The 21,354-nt window shown below is 43.7% G+C and overlaps 1 protein-coding gene and 1 long non-coding RNA gene across 3 annotated transcripts in view; one reads left to right on the plus strand and one right to left on the minus strand.

Annotated features, from left to right (window-relative positions):
• Positions 1-21,354, plus strand: part of LOC309644610 — a 773,586-nt gene that overhangs the window by 555,925 nt on the left and 196,307 nt on the right. The window lies entirely within an intron of this gene.
• Positions 1-21,354, minus strand: part of DUSP10 (dual specificity phosphatase 10) — a 52,933-nt gene that overhangs the window by 15,721 nt on the left and 15,858 nt on the right. For both annotated transcript variants that reach the window (XM_082427106.1, XM_082427105.1), the window contains exon 3: positions 3,334-3,705. In XM_082427106.1, the coding sequence (XP_082283232.1) occupies positions 3,334-3,705 (372 nt within the window). The remainder of the gene's footprint in view (positions 1-3,333; positions 3,706-21,354) is intronic.

The following is a 21,354-nucleotide window of genomic DNA, read 5'->3' on the forward strand; positions in this document are numbered from 1 at the left end:
AGGGAGAAAGGCAAGAGGTGCAGGGAAGGAGAAAGAGAGATGGAGGGAGACAGGTTAACGTTTATCTAGACTTGACAATGCCATATTCTGTAGAGAGAGAAGACATTAAAATGGCTTTGAAACTAAGTATAGTTTACTAGTTAATCGTGTATGTTTATGTCACAACCTCCAGAACTGGCTAAAAGCAATATTAGTATGAATAAGAAGCTACATTTCTACGTTTAAAGAGAAGACTAGGTAAAGGAGTCATTCACAATAATAGTTGACTTCACAGGTGACGGTGGCCAACTGAGGATGGAGCCACAACACAATTACCCTAAATGTTAAACAAGCTACTGGTTAAGTAGACCTCTCTGATTCAGGATGTTAATTTCCATCGCCATGTTGTGTCACTTGTCAAAACTAGTGTTATTAACAGTGTCTCTCCCACCTGTGATAGAGAAAAAGCATTTCTTTTTTTTATACTATAGAACTGCTGTGTGCAGAAACTGGTACTAAATGGATAAGAGTTTCAGTCTTAGGAAACTCTGAAGGGGGTTAAAGGAACAAAACTCAACTAGAAAGTTACTACGTTCAGCTTCTCACTAGCAAACCCTATTGTTGCAAAGTTAAAGACTTGCAGTTCTCAGGCATAGGGTGTCACCTACATGTGAACTGTCCAACCCCCTCTGCATCTACACATGCCTTTCCAACATGGCAATGATGCAGAAGATGAAGGAATTAACAGCAATGGCTCAGAATGCAGAGCAATTGAAAAAGGCAATACTTTAAAGGTTTTCAGGTATATTAAAAGCCCAGGAGAATAGCTCTCGGGCACTGCCTGAATGGATTCTTAATGACTCTTCTAAACTAAAAGGCATCCCAAAGAAAGCATCCCTGCAAAATATACCAATTAGATGAAGGGTAGGAAAGGAGAGTGTAAGGAAAGTCCCGTTCTAACAAAAACTACTTCTATTGGCTACCCACTAGTAGATTAAGAAAAGAAACATTGTGCAAATTTTCATCTTAAAAACCCAGCAATTTAGCTTGCTTCTTATAGATAACAGTATTTTAGGAAAGTATCTTCTGTTTTCAATCTCTTCTCTTCAGCGCACACTATTTAAGGACCTCCACCCCAAGACGGGGAAGCATGGGGGTAAGAAGATGAGCCACAAAGGGCTAGGTCTGACCATGGTTCCACCTCGTGGTGGACCTTGTGTGAATCATGTAACTCCCCAGAGCCTCAATCCTCCTATCTGAATAATGGGAATAACTGTAACTAACCAGGCTCAGGAGATATGGGAATAATATCACCCGACTCAGGAATAACTAAACTGGCATAGTTAAACCCTAAACCTAGACTCTGCTTAGTTTATATTAGACTCTCTGTGAATGCTTTTATGTTTCTAAAACCAGCTGTATTTTCCTTAAAGCTAGACTATCAGATTTCAGTTTATCCAATGATATATAACAATGAGAATAAAATATTGTGCCTGTGCAGGGTGTGATGCGGAATTGTTTTTGAGGTTAAATGCTATTTATTACTTGTTTTGTATTCTTTCTAAAACACCAGGTGAGCCTGAATAATCTATAAGGAATGTGGGTGCTTTGACTAAAATCCTCTTAGAACCTAAGCATATCTTATGCTACCCATTAAATGGAAAACAATTTCTTAACTTCCCCCAACTGGAATTAACTCAGATAAAATTGCACTCATAACATCATATATCAACCAGGAAGTTCCTCATCTACTTGGTGACAAACTTTTCTTCCTTGGGGCTCAAGGTTTGATTCACATATCACTAATAAAAAATTCAAGGTATCTTTGCATCCACAAGCATTGCCCATTGAGAACCAATAGAGCCTTGTAAACACTGCCCCAGTGTGTTCCCAAAGGGCTCCTGGCCTCGCAGTCAAGAGCATTAGGCTCTGGTCCCTTTAGTGACCACTCAGAATTTCCTTCCAGACTGAACATGCTATGGTCCTGCAAGAAATAAAGGCACGATTAGCAAGGAAATGCCTGGGCTAAGTGACCAGAGCTGCCAGTTCTAGAGCAAATCCACCCACCCTAATGGTGTTAACTCCAAGGGGTTTTTTTTGTTTGTTTTTTGTTTTTCTTTTTTTTCTGACAAAGGAGCACTGAACATGAGTGCATTCTTCCTGGGACAGAGGCCAGTAACAATCTGCTACAATATTTAGGAAAAGTACTGGGTTACCCTTTTGTGGTAAGAAAGATTGGAATCGCTTGAAAAAAAAAAAAATTGTTGAGTACCTGCTGGGTGCCAGGTATTCCCCAAGTGATAATTTGAGCCTTGCAATAGTTTGAGGCTTAGAAGTAGCGAAAGTTAAAGTTTAGGATTAGGGTTAGGCTGGCCGTTGCTTCCTTCTAGAGATTAAAGCCTGCTGTTGCTAGAATTTTCTCTCCTTGGGAACTACATGGGATATACAATTTGATCTTTCTTACTTCAATGAGTCTGGGGTAAACTAAGGGAATCTAGTACCATCTCATGAGCACTCAACTTCAAGGCTTTTTGCTACCCAATGTTTAAAAACGGAGACAAAGCAAACAGAAGGGAAAAACTACTGCCCCCCCCGCCACGCTCTCTCTCCTCTGTGCTGAGTAATGTGTAAAGATGTTCACTACAGCATTAGGTTTCTGAAAAAGATCCTTCAGAAACAATCCTTCAGCAAACACTACCTTTGCTTCAAGCAGTGGCAAATTAATTTAACTCAAGGTAAGGGAGATATGGGTGAGTTTGGAGTGGTGCCATATTAACAATACAGCTGGCCCCGGGTACCCGCAGGGGATTAGTTCCTGGATAAAATGCACAGATGTTCAAGTCCCTTATATAAAATGGCGTAGGACAGTCAGCCCTCCGTATCCGCGAGTTCGATCCGCGGTTGGTTGAATCCGCAGATGTGGAACCCGCGGATACGGAGGGCCGGCTGTATTTTACTCCCTGCAAAGTGCCTAGGGACGCCAGTAGACTACATACCCACGGTGCCTGCTCTGGCCGCCAATTTCTTACTACCTACCAGTTCTTTTGAGATGGTGTTATAGAACATCTCAGTGCTAACCCCTGCCACTTTTTCATTGAGAACTTGAGGGATGTGGAGGTCTAGTTGAACGGATCCCAACCCAATTGAATTACCGTTCTTTTATAACCATGGTTCCAATACACTTGATGGGTTATGACTTAGGAGAATACTTTGGCTGCACCAGGTGGCAGAGCCCGAAAACACCACGGTGGAGCTTTTTTGCCACACAGGCGTAAATCTTGGACTTGATATCAAAGCCCGAGCCAGAGAGGAAAGGAAGGCGGAAGATGAGACTTCCCCGTAGGAGATAGTTACCAATGAACTCAAAAGCCTCTTCAAAGTACTGCCTCAGGTTCTGCTTGTTGCTGTCGGTCGCCGGCAGCCGCTTGTAGTTGAACAGGCCTTTCTCGTAGTGGTAGAGCGGCAGGTGAGTGGTGACGTTGATGACGTAGCCGATGTTCAGCCGCTGCATCGCATCCAGGTCCTGAGCGTCCTGCTCGTTGCCGAGGAACAGGAAGGGCAAGATGGGCGTCAGCTCTGCATTCTCGATGTCGGGGGTGCTGGGGATGGACTGAGGTAGCATGCTCGAGGCCACAGACGCGCCGCCCCCCACTTCCCGGCACTCTTGGAGCTGGAGGGAGTTGTCACAGAGGTTTTCATGGTTCTGCTTAAAACTGCTAAGTCCACCTGGAACAAAAACACAGAAAGTGAGAATGACTGCCCCTAGAACTTTAGAGCTGGCGGAAGATATCACTTTCCCCTTAGGAATGAGTGTGTTTAGTTGCTTATTACATTTTTTAAAATAAAATCAAAATACAAATGAAAGTCCATTTGGAGACGGAGGACACACTTTGGAGGATATCACTGCATGCAGTACTTTGGAAATGTGCTTTTTATACAAACTGGGGCATGTTCCCCTGGAAAGCGTTCCACGAAGCATCAGGCAATTTCATTAGCAGCAAATTTGTTCTGCCCCAAAGAGCCATACGCTCAGTGGCCTATATAGAACCTTGCACTTTGGGAGCCCAGGAAGGCACAGATGACTTCCTTGGGTGTAGAATTTCTGCCTGTACCTGGGCAGTGTAGGTGTGTGTCTTGCACTCTTTGTAAGCTCACCTTACGCAGAAGGCCAAGTTTGCTCCCAATACAGCAGAGCGGTTACAAGCAGGGACACTGGAAGAACTGGGTTATCTTGGCTATAATCCCAGTTCCACCACTTGCTGCATCTGTGACCTGGATAAATTAATTTCTCTCTCTGGGCCTCAATTTCCCCGTCTGTAAAATGAGGGTAATGGCATATACCTCTTAGTGTGATTGGGAGTTTGGAATGAATGGATACATATACAAAGTATGCAAACCTCCCCCTCATCAAATGCAGTGTCACTTATGAGAATGTATCTTAAGGAAATCATCGGACCAAAGATAGCCAGCGAGATGCATAAAGATGTTCGCTACAGCAGTTTTCTAGAAAGGTCAAAAACATTTTTTTAAAAGGGAAAAGTTGACATGTGCACCCAATGGAATATTATGTAGCCATTAAAAGTTGTGAAAGGAATATGAAAACAGTGTTTCTGTTTAATATTAAATGAAAAAACCCAGTTTAAAAACATTCACCTTACATGTGATCAAAAGTTGAAAAACCATGCAAAAAAGAACACTTAAGTCAGGAAATTTATAGATCATAGTTTATTGTTTAAACTTTTCCTTTAATATTTGTCAGATACGTTTGTGGATAAGCCCAAAGGATTATCACAGAGGTCAAATTCTACAATATACATGTAAGGGCTATGAAATCAGAGTTGACATTATTAACTACCAAATGAGCTCTAATTCTTACCAACTAGATACACTCTGGCCTTCCCTTTGAACAGAGGGGGAAGTTGGAGATCTCCTAGAAGGTGAAAGCCACCAGAACCCAACATTTACCCACCGCACCCTCCCCCAGATAGATGCCTTACTTCTGTCTTGATAGTTTCAAGAGATAAGGGAGGAAACATAACGGGTGAACAGGATATGGTTGTGTTGAAATAAATACAGGAAGTCTATCTGTCTACCAGTTTCTGAACCTATGTCCTTCTCCGTTTCAACTTTCATCTTTGGCAACCACAGCAGGAAGCTCCAGGCTGTAACCCACACCAAGTCTCAGGGCTGTTCACAGCCAATGCACACTAGTCGTATAAACTGGGGAAGTCATATTTTCATTAGGATCCGTCATGACTCAAAGATCATTCGAAGGGGGTAATATTACGACCACCTGTGAGTATCAAAACCTGTCTTCGCTTTTGGAAAAGAAAAACAACAGCTATAAATTCATTTTAATTGATTTCTAGAATTAACGTCTGCCCTTACATCTTATTATTCTGCTATGAAACAATGATTGAAATAAAAAGTTTGTCTGGACTCAAAGAGATCATTTTTCAAGTAGATAGAAGAAATGGAAACCACCAGAAAAAACTTCATTAGTGAATGAATACCTAAACAAAAATTTGAAATCGCCCGCTGTCACCATCACAAGCACCACGAAAGAGACTAAAGAGTTATTTAAAAATCTGCTCAGCTTTGGCTCCATAAAGTCCAAGTAAACAGTTCCACACTGGTTCTGTAATGGGAACCTAATTCACTTTTTGTTTTTTTAAGAAAAAGACAGTTGTTACACTTTTCCGTATAAGATGAGAGGACAGAACAACAAAACGGACTCAAAAGAAGTCTTTAACAGGGTGGATTGGAGGGGGGGGAACTTCTCTCTGTTCTTATTTAGTGTACTCAAGCTGTAATTTGTCTTAAAAGCAGCTAGTTTAAAAAAAAAAATGCATGCCAGAAAACCACACACACAGAAAAAAGCAGCATACAGCTTTTTAAAATTCTGTCTCTACACCTCCTTTCCCAATGACATCAGCTGGAGGCTCCCCACCTGCCCAGTTGCCATAGCAGTTACACAAAGACATACAATGACATCAGTTGGCATGATATCAGCTCTTTGAGTGCAAACAATACAAGAAGAACTACTTTGTTTAAGGCCTTTGGTGCAACTGTGTTCTGGGGAGCCAATGATGTAATGCTAACAGGTGGCATGGGCCTTCCATTTGCCTAATGGGGGGAAAAAAACCCATGGGGGAGGGGAGGGGAGGGGAAGGAATTGGAGACAGACAGACACAAAATACTCCGAGAATCCCAGGGGGTGCCCACGTGCAAAATTATGTGTCTATTGTATGTTTAAGCCATGTGGGAACTCTGTTCATCGAATCTTTGGAGGCGGAGTGGATAGAAAAGGAAATATTCTAATTCACACGTATTAACTAGACGAGGAAACCCTCATTGAGGGATATGAACAAACAGTCTGTTCAGTTGCCAGTCTGCTGACCAGTGTCGGCATCAGTTCTCATTAAGGGTTGGGCACAGCTAGATACTGCAGTTAAAGAACTCTCTCTGGGGATGGCGCTGTTCTCATTAAGGGTTGGGCACAGCTAGATACTGCAGTTAAAGAACTCTCTCTGGGGGTGGCGCTTACAGCAAAATGAACCGGTAGACTCTCACAGTGGTGGTTTTGAGAGAGATGTCTGTAGGGAGGATTGTTTTCTTCCCTTAGAGGTTTGGAATTGGAAGCCAGGGAGGGGTGAAGGGAAGATGAGGGCTAATATGGTTCTCCCTTCCAACTACTTTCCCTCCACCCTACCCCATCACGTATCATAGAAGCCGAACGGACTGATCACTTGATGAGGAGTTTTGGTTATTTCATATTTGTTATTACTACGTAGGAACATTACAAGCTGATAACTAACAATTGAAGTGGAAGCGGTGTAGCATGGTTGTTAAGAGAGGGGTTAGAGGCAGGCAGACCCAGGTTGCAACTGTGATTCTGTCTCATGAGAGTTTGTAAGACCTGGTATAAATGCCTTTTCCTCATTAAGCCTCAGTTTACTGATCTGTAAAGTGGACTTACTATCACCTACCCATAGAGTTGTGGTACAGGAAGCCTATGTAAACATATAATCAGGCGTTTGATAAATAACATCTTATTACCCCAATGTCATCACTGTTGTTGCCCTCACCTCCAGCTGATCTGCTGACTCTGAAGTTCGTGAGAAGCCTGAACGCAGTACCAGTGATTCTGAGGCCAGGCTGCTCAGGCCTGAATCCCAACACTGCCAAATACTGGCTCTGAGACCCTGCACAAGGTCCTTACCTCTTGGCTTCTCCGTTTCCCCACATATACAACAGGAACACCTACCTCACACTACAGTCTTGAGGATTAAACTGATTTATAAAAATAAAGTACTTTGAAATGATATCTAGCACATATTAAGCACTTTTTTTCATTATTGTGGAAAACTACCATTTTAAAGGTCTAAAAAGAATGCTAAGACAAATACCATATGATATCACCTATATGTGGAATCTAAACTATGACACAAATGAACCTATCTAGAAAACAGAAACGGACATAGAGAACAGACTTGTGGTTGCCAAGGGGAAGGGGGTTGGGGGAGGGATGGAGTGGGAGGTTGGCATTAGCAGATGTAAGCGATTATATACAGAATGGATAAACAACAAGGTCCTACTGTATCACACTGGGAACTATATTCAGTATCCTGTGATAAACCATAATGGAAAAGAATATAAAAAAGAATGTATGTATATATATGTATAACTGAATCACTTTGCTGTACATCAGTAATTAACACAACATATCTCAAAAAAAAAAACAATTCAAAAGAAGGCAGAAAAGGAGGGAAAAATAAGGTACAAATTGAAGGAATAAAAGAGCTTCGAGATATGAGGTTATCATCCAGAAAAAATAAATTCTGCTTAATAATGTAAAGACTCTCAATGATAATAGGCTAACGTTTCCAGAGTTTTTATTTGTAAAACGTTATTGAAAAAGAACTAGGAACCAAGGTATCTGAAGCAGTTTTAAAGTTTAAATAATACACTTTTATCATAAAGAAAGCAACAGCTCCCTATCCTTCTTAAACAAATACATCTGATTTCAGTTTTTCTTTCTCCTAGCTTTCCCAAGAAAGCCTGTATGTCTTTGGATTCCTGGGCTTGCCAGAGGAGAATTGAGTGTTTTCAATAAAATCACTCTTCTCTCCTCCCTCCCCTCCTCTCCCCCGTGTCCCCAAGTCCCCACCAGGCTGAGTGATCTCTGTAGACACACAACTGCCCCAGTTATCAGTGCAAATATTTCCCAGGCATGAGCAACAGGGCTGGGGGCAAACATTTCAGACCTGATCTCAAAACCAGGTTCTCTGCCAAAATGAGTATCATCAGCATGTGGATGCTGAATGCCAACAACAAAGAACACACAGCACCCCTACAAAATACGTAGAAATGCATCTGGTGAGTCTCCTCCAACGGGAGGTCAGGGAGGTGACAGTCCCACTGGAGCAACGGAGTCTAGCTGTAGTGGGAAACCTCTCTTTGTAGACGTATTTCACCTCCTGTAGCTGTGTTGGCTACTGCAGCCCTAGAAACACAAGAGCCCTCTGTAATGTGATTCAGAAGCAGTGCTCTGGGTGGCAAATGAAAGAAACCCCATCCAAACGCAGAATCCATAAGCAAGAGACTTCCATCATCCAAAGATGGCCAGCACTTTGGCACACCAGCTTTTCGGCTTCATGCTAAGTTGAAAAGTGAGCATTTTTTCAGAAATCTAAGGAAAACTCTCACTGAAGGTCAGCAAATGACATTAACACCCAAAGAAAAGTGGAAGGGAACTCAAGTTGGACTTTTCTACAAGCTTGCTGCGAGCATATCCATTGCCCCTTTTTGTTGTTTAGAGTTTCTTATTGGGTGATTAGTTTTTTAAAGTAAAATGGTACTTGATGATAGTGGTTAAGAATGCAGACTCTGGAGCCAGACTGCTTGAGTTGAGAATCTTGGCTTCCATCACTAACTAGCTGTGTTACCTTGGTAAGTTAGTTAACATCTCTGCACCTCAATCTCCACACCTATAACGTGGAGTTAACAGTACTATTTATCTCACAGGGCCCTTAATATGGATAAAATGCTGCATGAGTTGGATATTATCACTATAAATGGGAACTATACTGGTATAAAAGGGGTCCTGATGGATACTATTTCGTGGGCCCTCCATGGAAACTGGAGTCCATCTAAGCAGACTCCCAAGATTCTATTCTCACAAGGATCCTTGTGGAAGAAACAAAGCCTGAATAAATTGGAGCTGACGTCAGGCTTCCAGAGTCGAAACTCCCAAAGATGCGGGCGGTCAGAATTGTTTCATACTTTTCAGGGAAGAAAATCATCCACCTTAACAGGAGAAATATTAGAGATACAAACTAGAACCACGAAGATTACTTCTAACTCTTGTTTTCTATGAAATTGTCTTCATAGGTCACTGACACGACTAGGGATTTTATAGTAGGAAGGATTTCAAGTTTAATACCAGATGGCATCACCTAAACTGTCCTATGATCATGTCCCCAGGGAACATGTATTCTTCCCTAAGGGGAATGAAGGGAGGCTGTATCCAAGAGGGAGAATGAGTCAAAAGTGCTGTCTCACCAGGTGTAAGGTAAGAAAAAAAGGGATAGAGAAACAACTTTGTTACCAGGGGAAGAGAGAGACTTAGGATGCTGAGTCCAACCTCAGCCTGTGTTGCTGGTGGGGACCGTGAGTCAGAGAGCAGTATCTCTATGATCCCTAAAATCACATCATTTCATTGCTTACATGTGAAAAGTCCAATGTGTGAAAAAACGTAGACAACGAGTTACCATAAAGCTTAAAACTCTTTAAAAAAAAATTAGGATCTTGAATTCCGTTGAGCACATTTTGATTATCTGGGCAAATATTGTTAAGTGTTCCAGGAAGATATATCTGCTCATATGTTAGTCCCTTGCCTCATGGATTTTTTTTTTTTACTGTCTGTTCTCTCTTAGGAGATACAAGTTCTCTACAGATACACTTTAAAAGCCAACTACAGAAGGCAGTTTATTATATATAAGGCAGCAGGGAAAAGAGTGCAGGAATAACCTTATTTAAATCCCTTTGTACACAGGACTTTGCTATATGTCACAGGAAGATAGGTGATTTGTTGATATGTTTGATACCAATAGCTGTAGGGAAGATATCAGTCTCTTGGTCATGGATGGGTGATCAATCTATTTTTGGAAATAATTTATAAAAATTAAAAGATAAGTTAAAGGACCTCTCTGGTGTCTGTTTGACCTAGTGACAAACCATAGGTAGAAATTACTTCAAGAATGCCCCTCCCAAAACTGTCCTTCCAAAAGAGACTAAAGATTACTCCTGTCCTTATACTTAATAGTAATCTAACAAAGTTGTATTTAGTGATGTTTTGAGAGAGAAAAAAAGAAAATTCCTCAAAAGTTTATACCAGAATATTCTCAAATTTTGAGTTAATAATACAGAAAAAGAAGTTGAGGAAGGAATGAATTGGGGGTTTGGGATTAGCCTATGCAAACTATTATACAAAGAATAAATAAACAACAAGGTCCTACTGTATAGCACAGGGAACTATATTCAATATCCCGTGATAAACTATAATGGAAAAGAATATGAAAAAGAATGTATATATATGTATAACTGAATCACTTTGCTGTACAGCAGAAATTAACAAAACATTGTAAATCAACTACACTTCAATAAAATCAATTTAAAAAAACAAAGTTGCCTGCGGTACACAGAAGTCCCCTCACTACAGAATTGGTGGAGAAAAGGGCTGGGGATTAAATTTCAGCCTGCTGAAGTAGCTCTCAATTGCACACAAAAAAGGCAGATTCTTGTTACTACCCTTGAAGGGGGGGTGCACTTGTGTCGCCCCCTTCTTAACATTCCTACTTTAAGGCTTTAATGGGTAACCAGTGTTTAGGATACCACCAGTTTAATTTGTGTGTATTTGAATAACACAGGCAGATTGTTTGAGAGGATACTTCGCAAGTATGTAAATACAGACTGTTTCTTTAAATCTGTTACTTCATTTATTTACATTAGAACAGAAAGCACTGCCAGAAGCAACAGCTGATGACAGTCATGTAATTTTCCACAAAGACAACAATTAAATAGCTTTGTGTTCTTTTAATGAGCAGATGACTTCTCTGAGAGCAGGCTTCAAACTTAAGACTGCAGAGTTCCCACAGCCAGGAAGGAACCCTTCAGGTTCGGCAGAAGTCACTGTGACTTTAAGGAAAAGCACCCTCTGGGCCCCTGTCCTCCAGAGCCAGCCGGCCTGTGTTTGCTCCTCTTCCTCCTTCCCTCCCGGCCTCCCCCTCCCTCTCTCAAAAACACTTCGGGAAGAAAACCAGAGGGAGATTCTACCTGGAATATATTTGATTTGATGCTTAAATGTCCAATGAATCCACAGAATATTTTTAAACCTATTTTTAAAGAGTTGATGGTGTGGGTGGGAAAAGTGGTCAAGCCTCACCCCCTGCCCTCCCACACACGCTGTGAGCCCCCCTTGGTGCAGAAAACCCCATCTTTACACCCACCCTCCCCATTCTGTCTCTAAAAGGTTTCAGGAGGCACCACCTGGAAAGCAGGGGGTGGGCATAAATGACTTCTCCAAGTCGCTCCCTCAGCCTGAGAGGCTGAAGAAGCCTTCCACACTCCCTTAGGCTGAGGCTGGACTGGTCAGAGTGGACATTTCTGGGGGTCCAGCTGCCCCCTTCCTCCTCCCAGTCTGCCTTGTGGAGCCTCATATTCACGGGGACTTCATCGGCCCCGAGACTGAGCTTCACTCCCACTCACAAAAATGCCACTTAAAGAGAGCAAATTTAATAGTTTTTTCTTTTCAAGACAGGGCTTTGGGATTCAGTCAAGGGAATGGTTTTCCACTAAGAAGTGTGCCTATCAAATCACTGGCTGGGTATATATGGAGGGAAAAGAGGGGCTGATAGAAAGACGGCCAAGTTCGAGCCTCAGGTTCCTGAAAACCTGCAAGTTCAGATTTCCTTCTGGTCCCTCCACGTCTAAACTTTACCTATGTCAGCCCACGCCAACCAGCTCCCAGGGAGAAAGGCACATCCTAAACACGTAGCTCAGGTCTCTGGGTTTTCTTAACAGACACACCAGTTATAGGAACACAAGCTTCACTTTTAAAATCTCTTTTATCAGAGAGCAAGCCCTCCCAGACATTTTGAGACTCGAGTGACAGGCTGAAGATGTCCCTTCCCTCTCCTCTCTCCCTCTCTCCCTACCAGTCAGGGTCCAATGGGATGAGATGGATGATCAACATACAAACACACAAAAAAATGGTAATGATTAACGATGATAAGGGCCATGAGGTGCCCTCCAGTTCCTGGGTGCTGTGAGAGGGGAGTGATTAGATCAGGGTTTAGGGCAGGCCTCTCTGGGGATGAGAAGGGATTGACTAGTTTGGAAAAGGGGTGGAGGGGAGGGGGTCCAGGAGAACAGTGGAAGCAGAGAATCACACTAGGGGCAAAGGCAGGACACTCGTGAGGCCTGCGATGACTCAAAGGGACAGAATGCGGTGAAGCAGAATGAGGGGGAGGGAGTGACCAGAGGAGGGCAAAGGAGTCTACAGAGGGCCTCTTAGGGCCATTAAGCAGTTGGGATTTTATTCTAAGTTCAGTGGGAAGCTCCTGAATGTTCAGAAGTCCATAATACATGATCAATATGAGTTTGAAAGGAAAAGAGAAAGTGAGAGCCAGAAAAAAGTTAATCTAGCAGATGGTGCAATTTACCTATATTCCAAAAGCTGGGCAAAATCCATACCCTTTCTTTCTCAGAATACGTGTTTTGTACCTGCTATGGATTGAATTGTGTCTCCCCCACCCAAATTCACATGCTGAAGCCCTAACCCCTAACGTGATGGCATTTGGAGATGGGGCCTTTGAGAGGTAATTAGGTTTCGATGAGGTCATGAGGGTGGGGTCCTCTTAATGGAGGTTAGTGCCCTTATAAGAAGAGACACCAGAGAGCTTGCTCTCTCTCTCTCTGTCTCTCTCTCTGTGTCCGTCTCTCTCTCTCTCTCCCACTGAGGACACAGCAAGAAGGTACCCATCTGCAAGCCAGGAAGACCTCACCAGAACCTGACCATCCTAGCATCCTGATCTTGAACTTCCAGCCTCCAGAACTGTGAGAAAATAAATGTCTGTTGTTGAAGCCACCCAGTCTATGGCATTTGGTCATGGCAGCCCAAGCACACTAACACAGTACTACTTTTAACTCCCAGTATAAATATATTTCTTAAAAAGATAAATTATAATTCTTACTTTTGAAGAACCACACCCAAAGCTGTGGACTGCCTGAGAACCTGGTCCCTGGGAGCCAACCCAAGTGGGTACCGTATCTCAAAGTCAAGCCAGAAGTCGTCCAAGGTCAAGATAGGGATGCTGCCTAAGGGACAGCATGCTCGTAAGAAGCAAGCCCATGGAATCTTCCAGAACCTTCGTTCCACAAGCCAGCTGCAAGCAGAGGAGCCCACTTCTTCCCAAAGACACGTGCCTCCTCATTAGTTATACTCTCCGGGTTGAAAAACAGTTTAGCTGGAGACCTTCTGTATATTTGGGAGGCCACTCGATACCATGTTAGGGCTTCACCTCCTCTGTTCGCTAAATAGCTCAATACTGGTTAATCCATCAAGACGGATTAAGGGAAGGGAAAAAAATCCATGAGATCATACTGGAAGGTTAGAGAGGGAAGAATGTTAACAGGAGGAGAGAGCTATAAAACACAAAGCCATATTTTCCCCAAGAGCTCAAGCAGATAGTCCCCATTATTGTTTAATTCTCTGAAGAGAGGGAAAACATTCTTTGCTTTGCAGTGCGGGAGTTTAAGTAATGAAGCATTGCTAAACAAACAAACAGAAGAAAGCCCAGTAAAGCTATTCATTAAACAAGCCCACTGTACAAAAGGAAAACTGTTGCTTAACAATCCACCTCCCCTGAGGACCAACATTTATCTTAGACCCCAGATTAAACACATTACAACTTCACAGCAAAAGTATGTTTCCCAGTGGGATTTAAGTAGAGTCCAATTAAATAAATCTCTAGAAATATCAAGAACAAGCCTCAAGAGAGAGCATATTTCTACTGTGAAACATTCCCATTGGAAATTACATTCGTAAAAGGTCATCTACAAACGTCTATGACAAGAAGAGGGGAAGCAAGGCAGGAAGCAAGGCAAGGTCACACAAGTGAAGCCCGGGTGGGTTCCATCCCTACAATCGCGTATGGAAGTGCCTAGTCAAAAATGGCGTGTGCATCTCCACTCGCTGTGAATGAAACCCCCATGTCCAAACAAACAGCTTTTATGACCATGTGTTTTCATATGATCTGGAGGTCAAAGGGCTGTGGCGTAGGGAATTCAGGAAGTGGTAGGGGAAAGGATCAAGTGTCAACATCAAACTGTGAGTTGTTTTACTGAACCAGTGTTTTCAGTTCACAAAAGGCATAGCAACAACTTCCTCAAGTCACTGAGCTGAATTCTATATTTGGCAAGAATACTAAGCAAGTCTGAGCATTAAGGATAAACTGCCAGAAAGAGCAGGCGTGAGCTTTCCCAGCTCAGGGATTCACCCAGACAGCCATGCCCAATGGTCCAACCCCTGCATGAGGGCTGAGCTGGGAAAGGTCAGCCTGAAGCCAGGTGAGGCTTCTGTGTGCTGAGAGATACACCAGTTTGCATCAGGTCAAAAGCTAGCGTGTCCCCATGTAGTGGACCACCTTCTGGGATGAAGGGGAAGATAAAACAACCAGGAGGCCAGTACCTCTCTGAGAAGGTGCGCTGGGATTATATACTGTCAACGTAGACTTAAGGCTAAGTGGAAGGCCAGCCAAGTAATGGTCGGTTCGAACTGGGACATGTGAAACGGAGAGGTGACCTGGTATGCACCCCACATCTGGCACCGTCAGACTTCCCAGCCACATCCCTTGAAGCCATGACTAACATTGCTCAGGGGGACAGAAGTCCTGACAGCAAGGACTTGGAACACAGCCCTTCTTTCCACGCTGAAGTTATACTGGGTGCTAGCGACCCCTCTTGCCACTTCTAGAAAATCAGAGGTTTGGATCGTCTTTAAGTTTCTCCCAATTCCAACATTCTATAACTTCAGCACGGTGTGGATAAACTGGACATTGATGAACAATGGCAAGAATGAGAGCAGCTATCGTAGGGTATGTGAGGCCTGGATGACCTGCCTCCCACCTCAGGGCCTTTGCACCTGCTGTTCCCTCTTCCTGGAACTCCCTTTTCCTAGGTCCTCAAGTAGGTGATTCAGACCTCAGATCAAACGGGATCGCCTCATAAAGGTCTTCCCTTTATCTACCCTCCCATAGATCTCTATCATTATATCATGAAGTTTTAAAGTTTTGTGGTCTTCACTGATCACTTATCTGAAATCACTTGTTAATTTCTTTGCTTGTTTATTGCTATTATTAAAATGTGGAGCCCAAGAAAGCCGAGCTGTTGTCTGTCTTGGACAAAATACAGCACCGCTGCCCTGTGGCTCAGGCGGCCTCCACACTTTTCCAGCAGTATGATCTCAGCAAAGCTCCTTGCCTTCTTGCACCCAAGCTTCCTCATTTGCAAAATACGGCTAATAATAGTACCAACAGGCAACAATAAGAGTCATTGCAAGGATTTAATGAGCTAATACTGGTAGCTATTAATAGAACTTGTAAGGATTCACTACTGTTTAGACCTACAGCTGTACCTGATTTGTACAGTAGGCCTCATTAAATGTTTCTAGAGTAAATGAGCTTTGGAACGAGAAGAGAAAGGGCCAGTTCATCGTAAACCATGTATTATGTGTTGCTCAGCAAAATGCCAGGAATTTGGAAGATTAAAAATTTTTTTAAATAATATATAGTTTCTGAAGATACATCAAATGGGAGAAAGAAGGAGAGATGAAGCAACAATAGAAGAAAGTTAGCAAAAGGCCTGGCAGAAGACACATTTTAGGAATCCCTGAATATCCTGTGATAAACCATAATGGAAAAGAATATGAAAAGGGATATATGTATACGTAAAACTGAATCGTTTTCCTGTACAGCAGAAATTAACACATGGTGAATCAACTATATTTGAATAAAATAAATTAAAAAAAACTAGAACACCTGAAATGATGCCATCCCGCTGTGACTTGTGTAGGACAGGTGCAGGGCCAGCCAGGTGAGTTTAGCATGAGGACACAGAAATCCTGTCACTCCCAAGGCTGGGGAGGAGGGCCGGAAAGGCTCATGGAGAAGAGGCAGGCTGCAGGACTGACAAACAGCCGTGCCCGAGGATGGCTGGGGTCTAAGACAATTCACACCTGGTGGGCTTTTAACCTCTTCTCCCCTCTCCATGCCTCCTCCTTGGACATTCTATATAAGCGATGAATGGATGGAAAGAGCCACGAACAAGAAAAGGAGCCTTAGTAGGGAGAAATCAGTCTGCGCGATGTCAGGGAACAGAGCGAGGGACCCCCAGTCCATTTCCACACGCATTTATTAAGCATTAAATGTGGGCTGGGGTGACAGCACTGAGAGTACAAAATGCAAGATCTGGTTGGGCCCCCTCCCAGCTAGCTGGTTGACCCACTGAGACAAGGTGAGCGGTAACAGATAGATGATTCACACAGTGTGAATTCACCACCCCCAGGTCCATTTCTTCTGCCTCCTGTTGAAGGGACACAAGGCCGGTTCTAAAATCAGGAATTCTGGGTTCCTCCTATCCCTCCCTCTAACCCTGCACCTTCGGGCAAGTTACTTAACTCGAAGTCCATTTTAAAACACAATTGCATCTTAAGAGGTTTTTCTTCAGACGCAGGAGTTTCCCTCTTCTCTAAAAAAGACGGTTACAGCCCTTGCTCTCCCACAGGGGTAACATTATGGGTGTTCTTGAAAGACAGACAAGGGGCATCAGAGCCTCTGGTCCTCCGGAAGGTGAGATGCTCAGAGACACAGCGTGAGAAGAGAATGCCCAGTTTTCTGTCCCTCTTTGGTTGGTTCTGATAAACCCATTCTATCCTTCTTAGAAACTGGGACTTACCTCCCACAGGTACTGAGAGTGGCAGTTACCTAAGAGGTAACTGAGCCCAACCTTAAAGCCGAACAGTTCTGGAGAGCGAGAAATGGAATATTGCCTGCCATATCAGTAAGCAAAGGATGTCACAGTCATCAGTGATTGCAGCCCTCCAACATGAGCCGGTGAGCCCTGAGGGAACTCAGGATGTGAAAACACAGGATCCTGGCCCCAGATAGCTGAGGTGCCTATGAAAGGAATGATTTCAGTGAGCCCAGACTCTTGCACCTTCCCATACATAGAAAGGCACTAAATTCCTTAACTTGGGATAGCTGGTTTTCCTTAACTAACAATAATCTTTTGACGTTTGGACTACCGGCCCTTTGTTGCAAAACTTCTACATAACCTGGCTCCCCCGCCTATGCCCACACACACTTCCTAGGAGCAGTTCTCTCGGGGTTACTTGAGATACTGCCTCCCGAGCTCGAAGTCCTAAAAATTCCCACCGAATAAAACATAACTCTCCACTTTTTAGGTTGTGAATAATTTTTTAGTGGAAAAGAGCAAGCCTGGCACGATGGCAGTATGCAAAGTGCCCAGAGCTGGCCCAAGTAGGTAGAAATCAAGTCATCTTGGGCATTTCAAAAGACCTCTTTTCCAACTCTGGAACGCTTTTTGTTTCATCCCTGGTTTTCATTGGTAAAGGAATCTCCCTTTGCAATAACTACACCGCTTAAGTTGTCTTTTCTTAGAAATGTGCCTTCCCGGGCAGCCCCAAGATGCCCTCGTAGGAGTCCACTTTCTAGGAGCTGGTGACCTAAGAGGGCCTGGCAGGAAAAGAGCCAGGCCGAGCAGGAACGGAAGGGTAATGGCTACTGGACCACAGGGAAGACAGAGTGTCTGTTTTAAGTGGGAAGGAGAAAAACCAAAAAAGAAAAACACATGGGATTATGGTTTAAAAATCCAAACAAAAGCCCCCAAAGGAAAGAAAACAGTTGCTCTGAACACAGTGTTTAGCAGATGTAACAGGACATGTACGACAGAAGTGCGATTCTAGACATTGCAAACTACTTAAAAAAACAACCACTCCTTACCCATATTATCACCCTACAGCAGTTTCCTATAAGGAACTTAATCCCAACACCAATATTTAAGAATCTCTGGTATCAAAGCGGTATGTAACATATGTATGTCATCACCTCTCATGTGGTGTCGCCTGGGAGATGAAGAAGCAGAGAGGACCCCAAGAGTTGCAGGCTGGAAGGTTCTGGGCGTGGTGGTGTCAGAGGCTACCCTGTCTCCGGGCTAAGCCTAGTGGGCAAAAGCAGTTGCTGGAAGACTGAGTCACTTTACAAGTCTAGAGCATAACTGGCCATCGTCACGCAGGATGTGGGGTTAGAGAAACAAGCAAGCCAAGCTACATACAGTACTTTGCTTTCCCAAACACTGTGCCCCTAAAACAAACCTCTCGATGGAAGGCAGTCTATTCGTGCAAAACTGCAGTGCAACTCTGACGCTGAAAACACAGAGTCAGCACAGACCCCACAAGTTAAGGGCAAGGTCCCCAGCAAGACTGTCCTCACTTCTGACGCCAGCCACAAGTCCAGGGGTTCCCAGGCGACCCGCACTTCCGACCAATTGGCTAAAAATTCGGGGATTCCCACGCCCCCCTCAGGTTGGATAGTTCACTAGAATGACTTGCAGAGCTCTCCTCGCTATTACGGTTTTATTATAAAGGATACAAATCAGGACCAGGCAAATGAAGAGACACACAGAGCAAGATCTGGGAGGGTCCTGAACCAGGAGCTTCTGTGTCCTATGGACTCATCACCCTTTCAGCTCACCGTTGTGTTCATTAATCAGAAAGCTGAACCCAGCCCTAGTGTTAAGTTTTTTGTTTGTTTGTTTGTTTTTAGTTAATTTATTAATTTATTTATTTTTGGCTGCGTTGGGTCTTCGTTGCTGCGCGCAGGCTTTCTCTAGTTGTGGCGAGCGGGGGCTACTCTTCGTTGCGGTGCGCGGGCTTCTCATTGCAGTGGCTTCTCTTGTTGCGGAGCACGGGCTCTAGGCGCATGGGCTTCAGTAGTTGCGGCACGTGGACTTCAGTAGTTGTGGCTCGTGGCCCAGGCTCAGTAGTTGTGGTGCATGGGCTTAGTTGTTCTGTGGCATGTGGGATCTTCCTGGACCAGGGCTCGAACCCATGTCCCCTGCATTGGTAGGCAGATTCTTAACCACTGTGCCACTAAGGAAGTCCTGATGTTGAGTTTTTATTGCAGCTTCATTACGTAGATATGATTGATTGAACCACTGGTCACGTGACTGAACTCAATCTCCAGCCCCCCTTTCTTCCCAGGAGGAGCTCAGACTAATACAAAGCCCCCACCCTCTAATCACATTGTCGGTCTTTCTGATGACCTACCCCTGTTCTAAATCATCTCATAGTAGCATAAGCTCAGGTGTAACTAGAGGTTACCTCCCAGAAACCACCAAGGGCAAAAGCCAGACAAATTCTGCATCACACAACAGTTCTGTCCTGGGGGAGAACATCGGCTCTGCAGTGAGACTGGTCTGAGTTTGACTTTCTGCTGTGTGACTTTGGGAATTTACTTAACCTCTCTGAGCCTCAGTTTCCTCATCTAAAAAGTAGAGATAATAATACTATTATTAGTATACAGAGATCAGCACCATTCAAGAGAAGTATGATGCCAGTTACGACGTAACAAATCTTTTTCTCATAGCTGCACTTTAAAAAGGAAAAAGAAACTGGTAGAATTAACATTACTTATATATTTTACTTAGCTCAACCTGTCTAGAATAGCATCATTCCAATACGTAATCAATAGTAAAACAATTATCAATGCAATATCTTACGTTCTGTTCTGTACAGAGTCTTTGAAATCCAGTATGTATCTTACACACATAGCACACCTCAGTTTGGACTCGTCTCATCTCAAGCCCCATGTTGACTCACGGCTACTATATTGGGTAGCGGCTGCAGATAGAGGTGACTACTGTTATCTTCGTTAAATGAGTTAATGCTCAGTGCCCACTTTACAGATGTTCCCTATAATGTGTGTGCGAGCACACGCGCACACACGTGTAGAGGCAGTGACCGAGGCCTAAACTGTAAGGTGCTCTAAGCCGTGTGTCAGGCAGCTGCCACAGAACATCAAATAGCCATTCTCTTCTCCGGAAAAGAAACACTTCAACTTGGAGGAGACAGGCTCTTGGATGAGTTACCCACAGCGTGCTCTTTTATTCGCAAACTCCGTCTCCCCAACGCACATCTTGATACTGGCAAAATCAAGTAACCATGGACAATAGTTTTCAATGGGAAAAGAAGCCCTGAAAGCAGCCGGGGCGGGGGGAGTCTCAAGGAACTCTGAATGGCTGGGGAGTGGGGAGGAAGAAGAACTGCAGGGCGGAGCTTTGCCTCATGAAGTCACTGAGTAGCCCCTCTGCTCCCCCTCAGGCCACCTCCCAGCGTCACCGCCCAGACACCAGCAAGTGTACCTGCCCATCACCCAACTCGTCACTTCCTGGAAAATGCTCCACCTTGTAAATCCAGAAGAACGTCATGAGCAGGAGATTGATTTCAAGGTAATTATTTAGGTAGCTTTGTAGCATCTGATTCTCAGGACCCAAAACATAATCAAAGTGTTTTTTTTTTTTCTTTTAAAGATGCAGATGTTAATAGGCAAGCTCTGTCTCTTCCAATAGTGGTGCCCCACCTTCAGCTTCTCCCAACCTTTATAACCAAGAGCTGCCCATCACCCTGCCATTCATCTAATTCAGTCAATTCTCAACGGAGCGAGGGTGAAGGTTCCAAGCCACCCTTAAGGTAGGAATGAAGAGATTCACCTAATAAGGGCAGACAAATGCATTTTTACATAATATGCAAGATTAATTATAATAAACTCAACCCAATTCACATACTTCATCAAGAAAGACAAGCTAATTATCTGTCAGAGAATTAGCTCCTATTTAAAGGGCATTTTACCTTAATTTGGCAAAAAGAACTAATGGGAATAGTCTCTCCATCCTGATGTATTCTTTTGACTGCTTAAGCACTCAGAAGACTTCAGCACTGCACTAAAACCCCAGGGTTCAAAAAAAGGGGGGAAAGGGGTAGGGGCACAAACACCTATTAACACCTCACAAAATCTAACTCTCTCTGTTGTTATTCACAAGGATGTCCGTTTCAAAGCATCTTATCAACAGCATCAAACTGGGAGTGGCTCAGATTTATGAAACAAGGAGGTGGCAATGGCCCTGCCAGATCGTTCACTTCCACCATAGCTTCTGGTTTTTAACAGTGCTGAATGGGGCCTCCACAATTCCTCACTCTGCCCACCAATGCAGAAGCCGGAGATTTACAGCACACGC

This window comes from Balaenoptera physalus (assembly GCF_965194825.1).
Source record: "Balaenoptera physalus genome assembly, chromosome: 1".
NCBI lineage: Eukaryota > Metazoa > Chordata > Mammalia > Artiodactyla > Balaenopteridae > Balaenoptera > Balaenoptera physalus.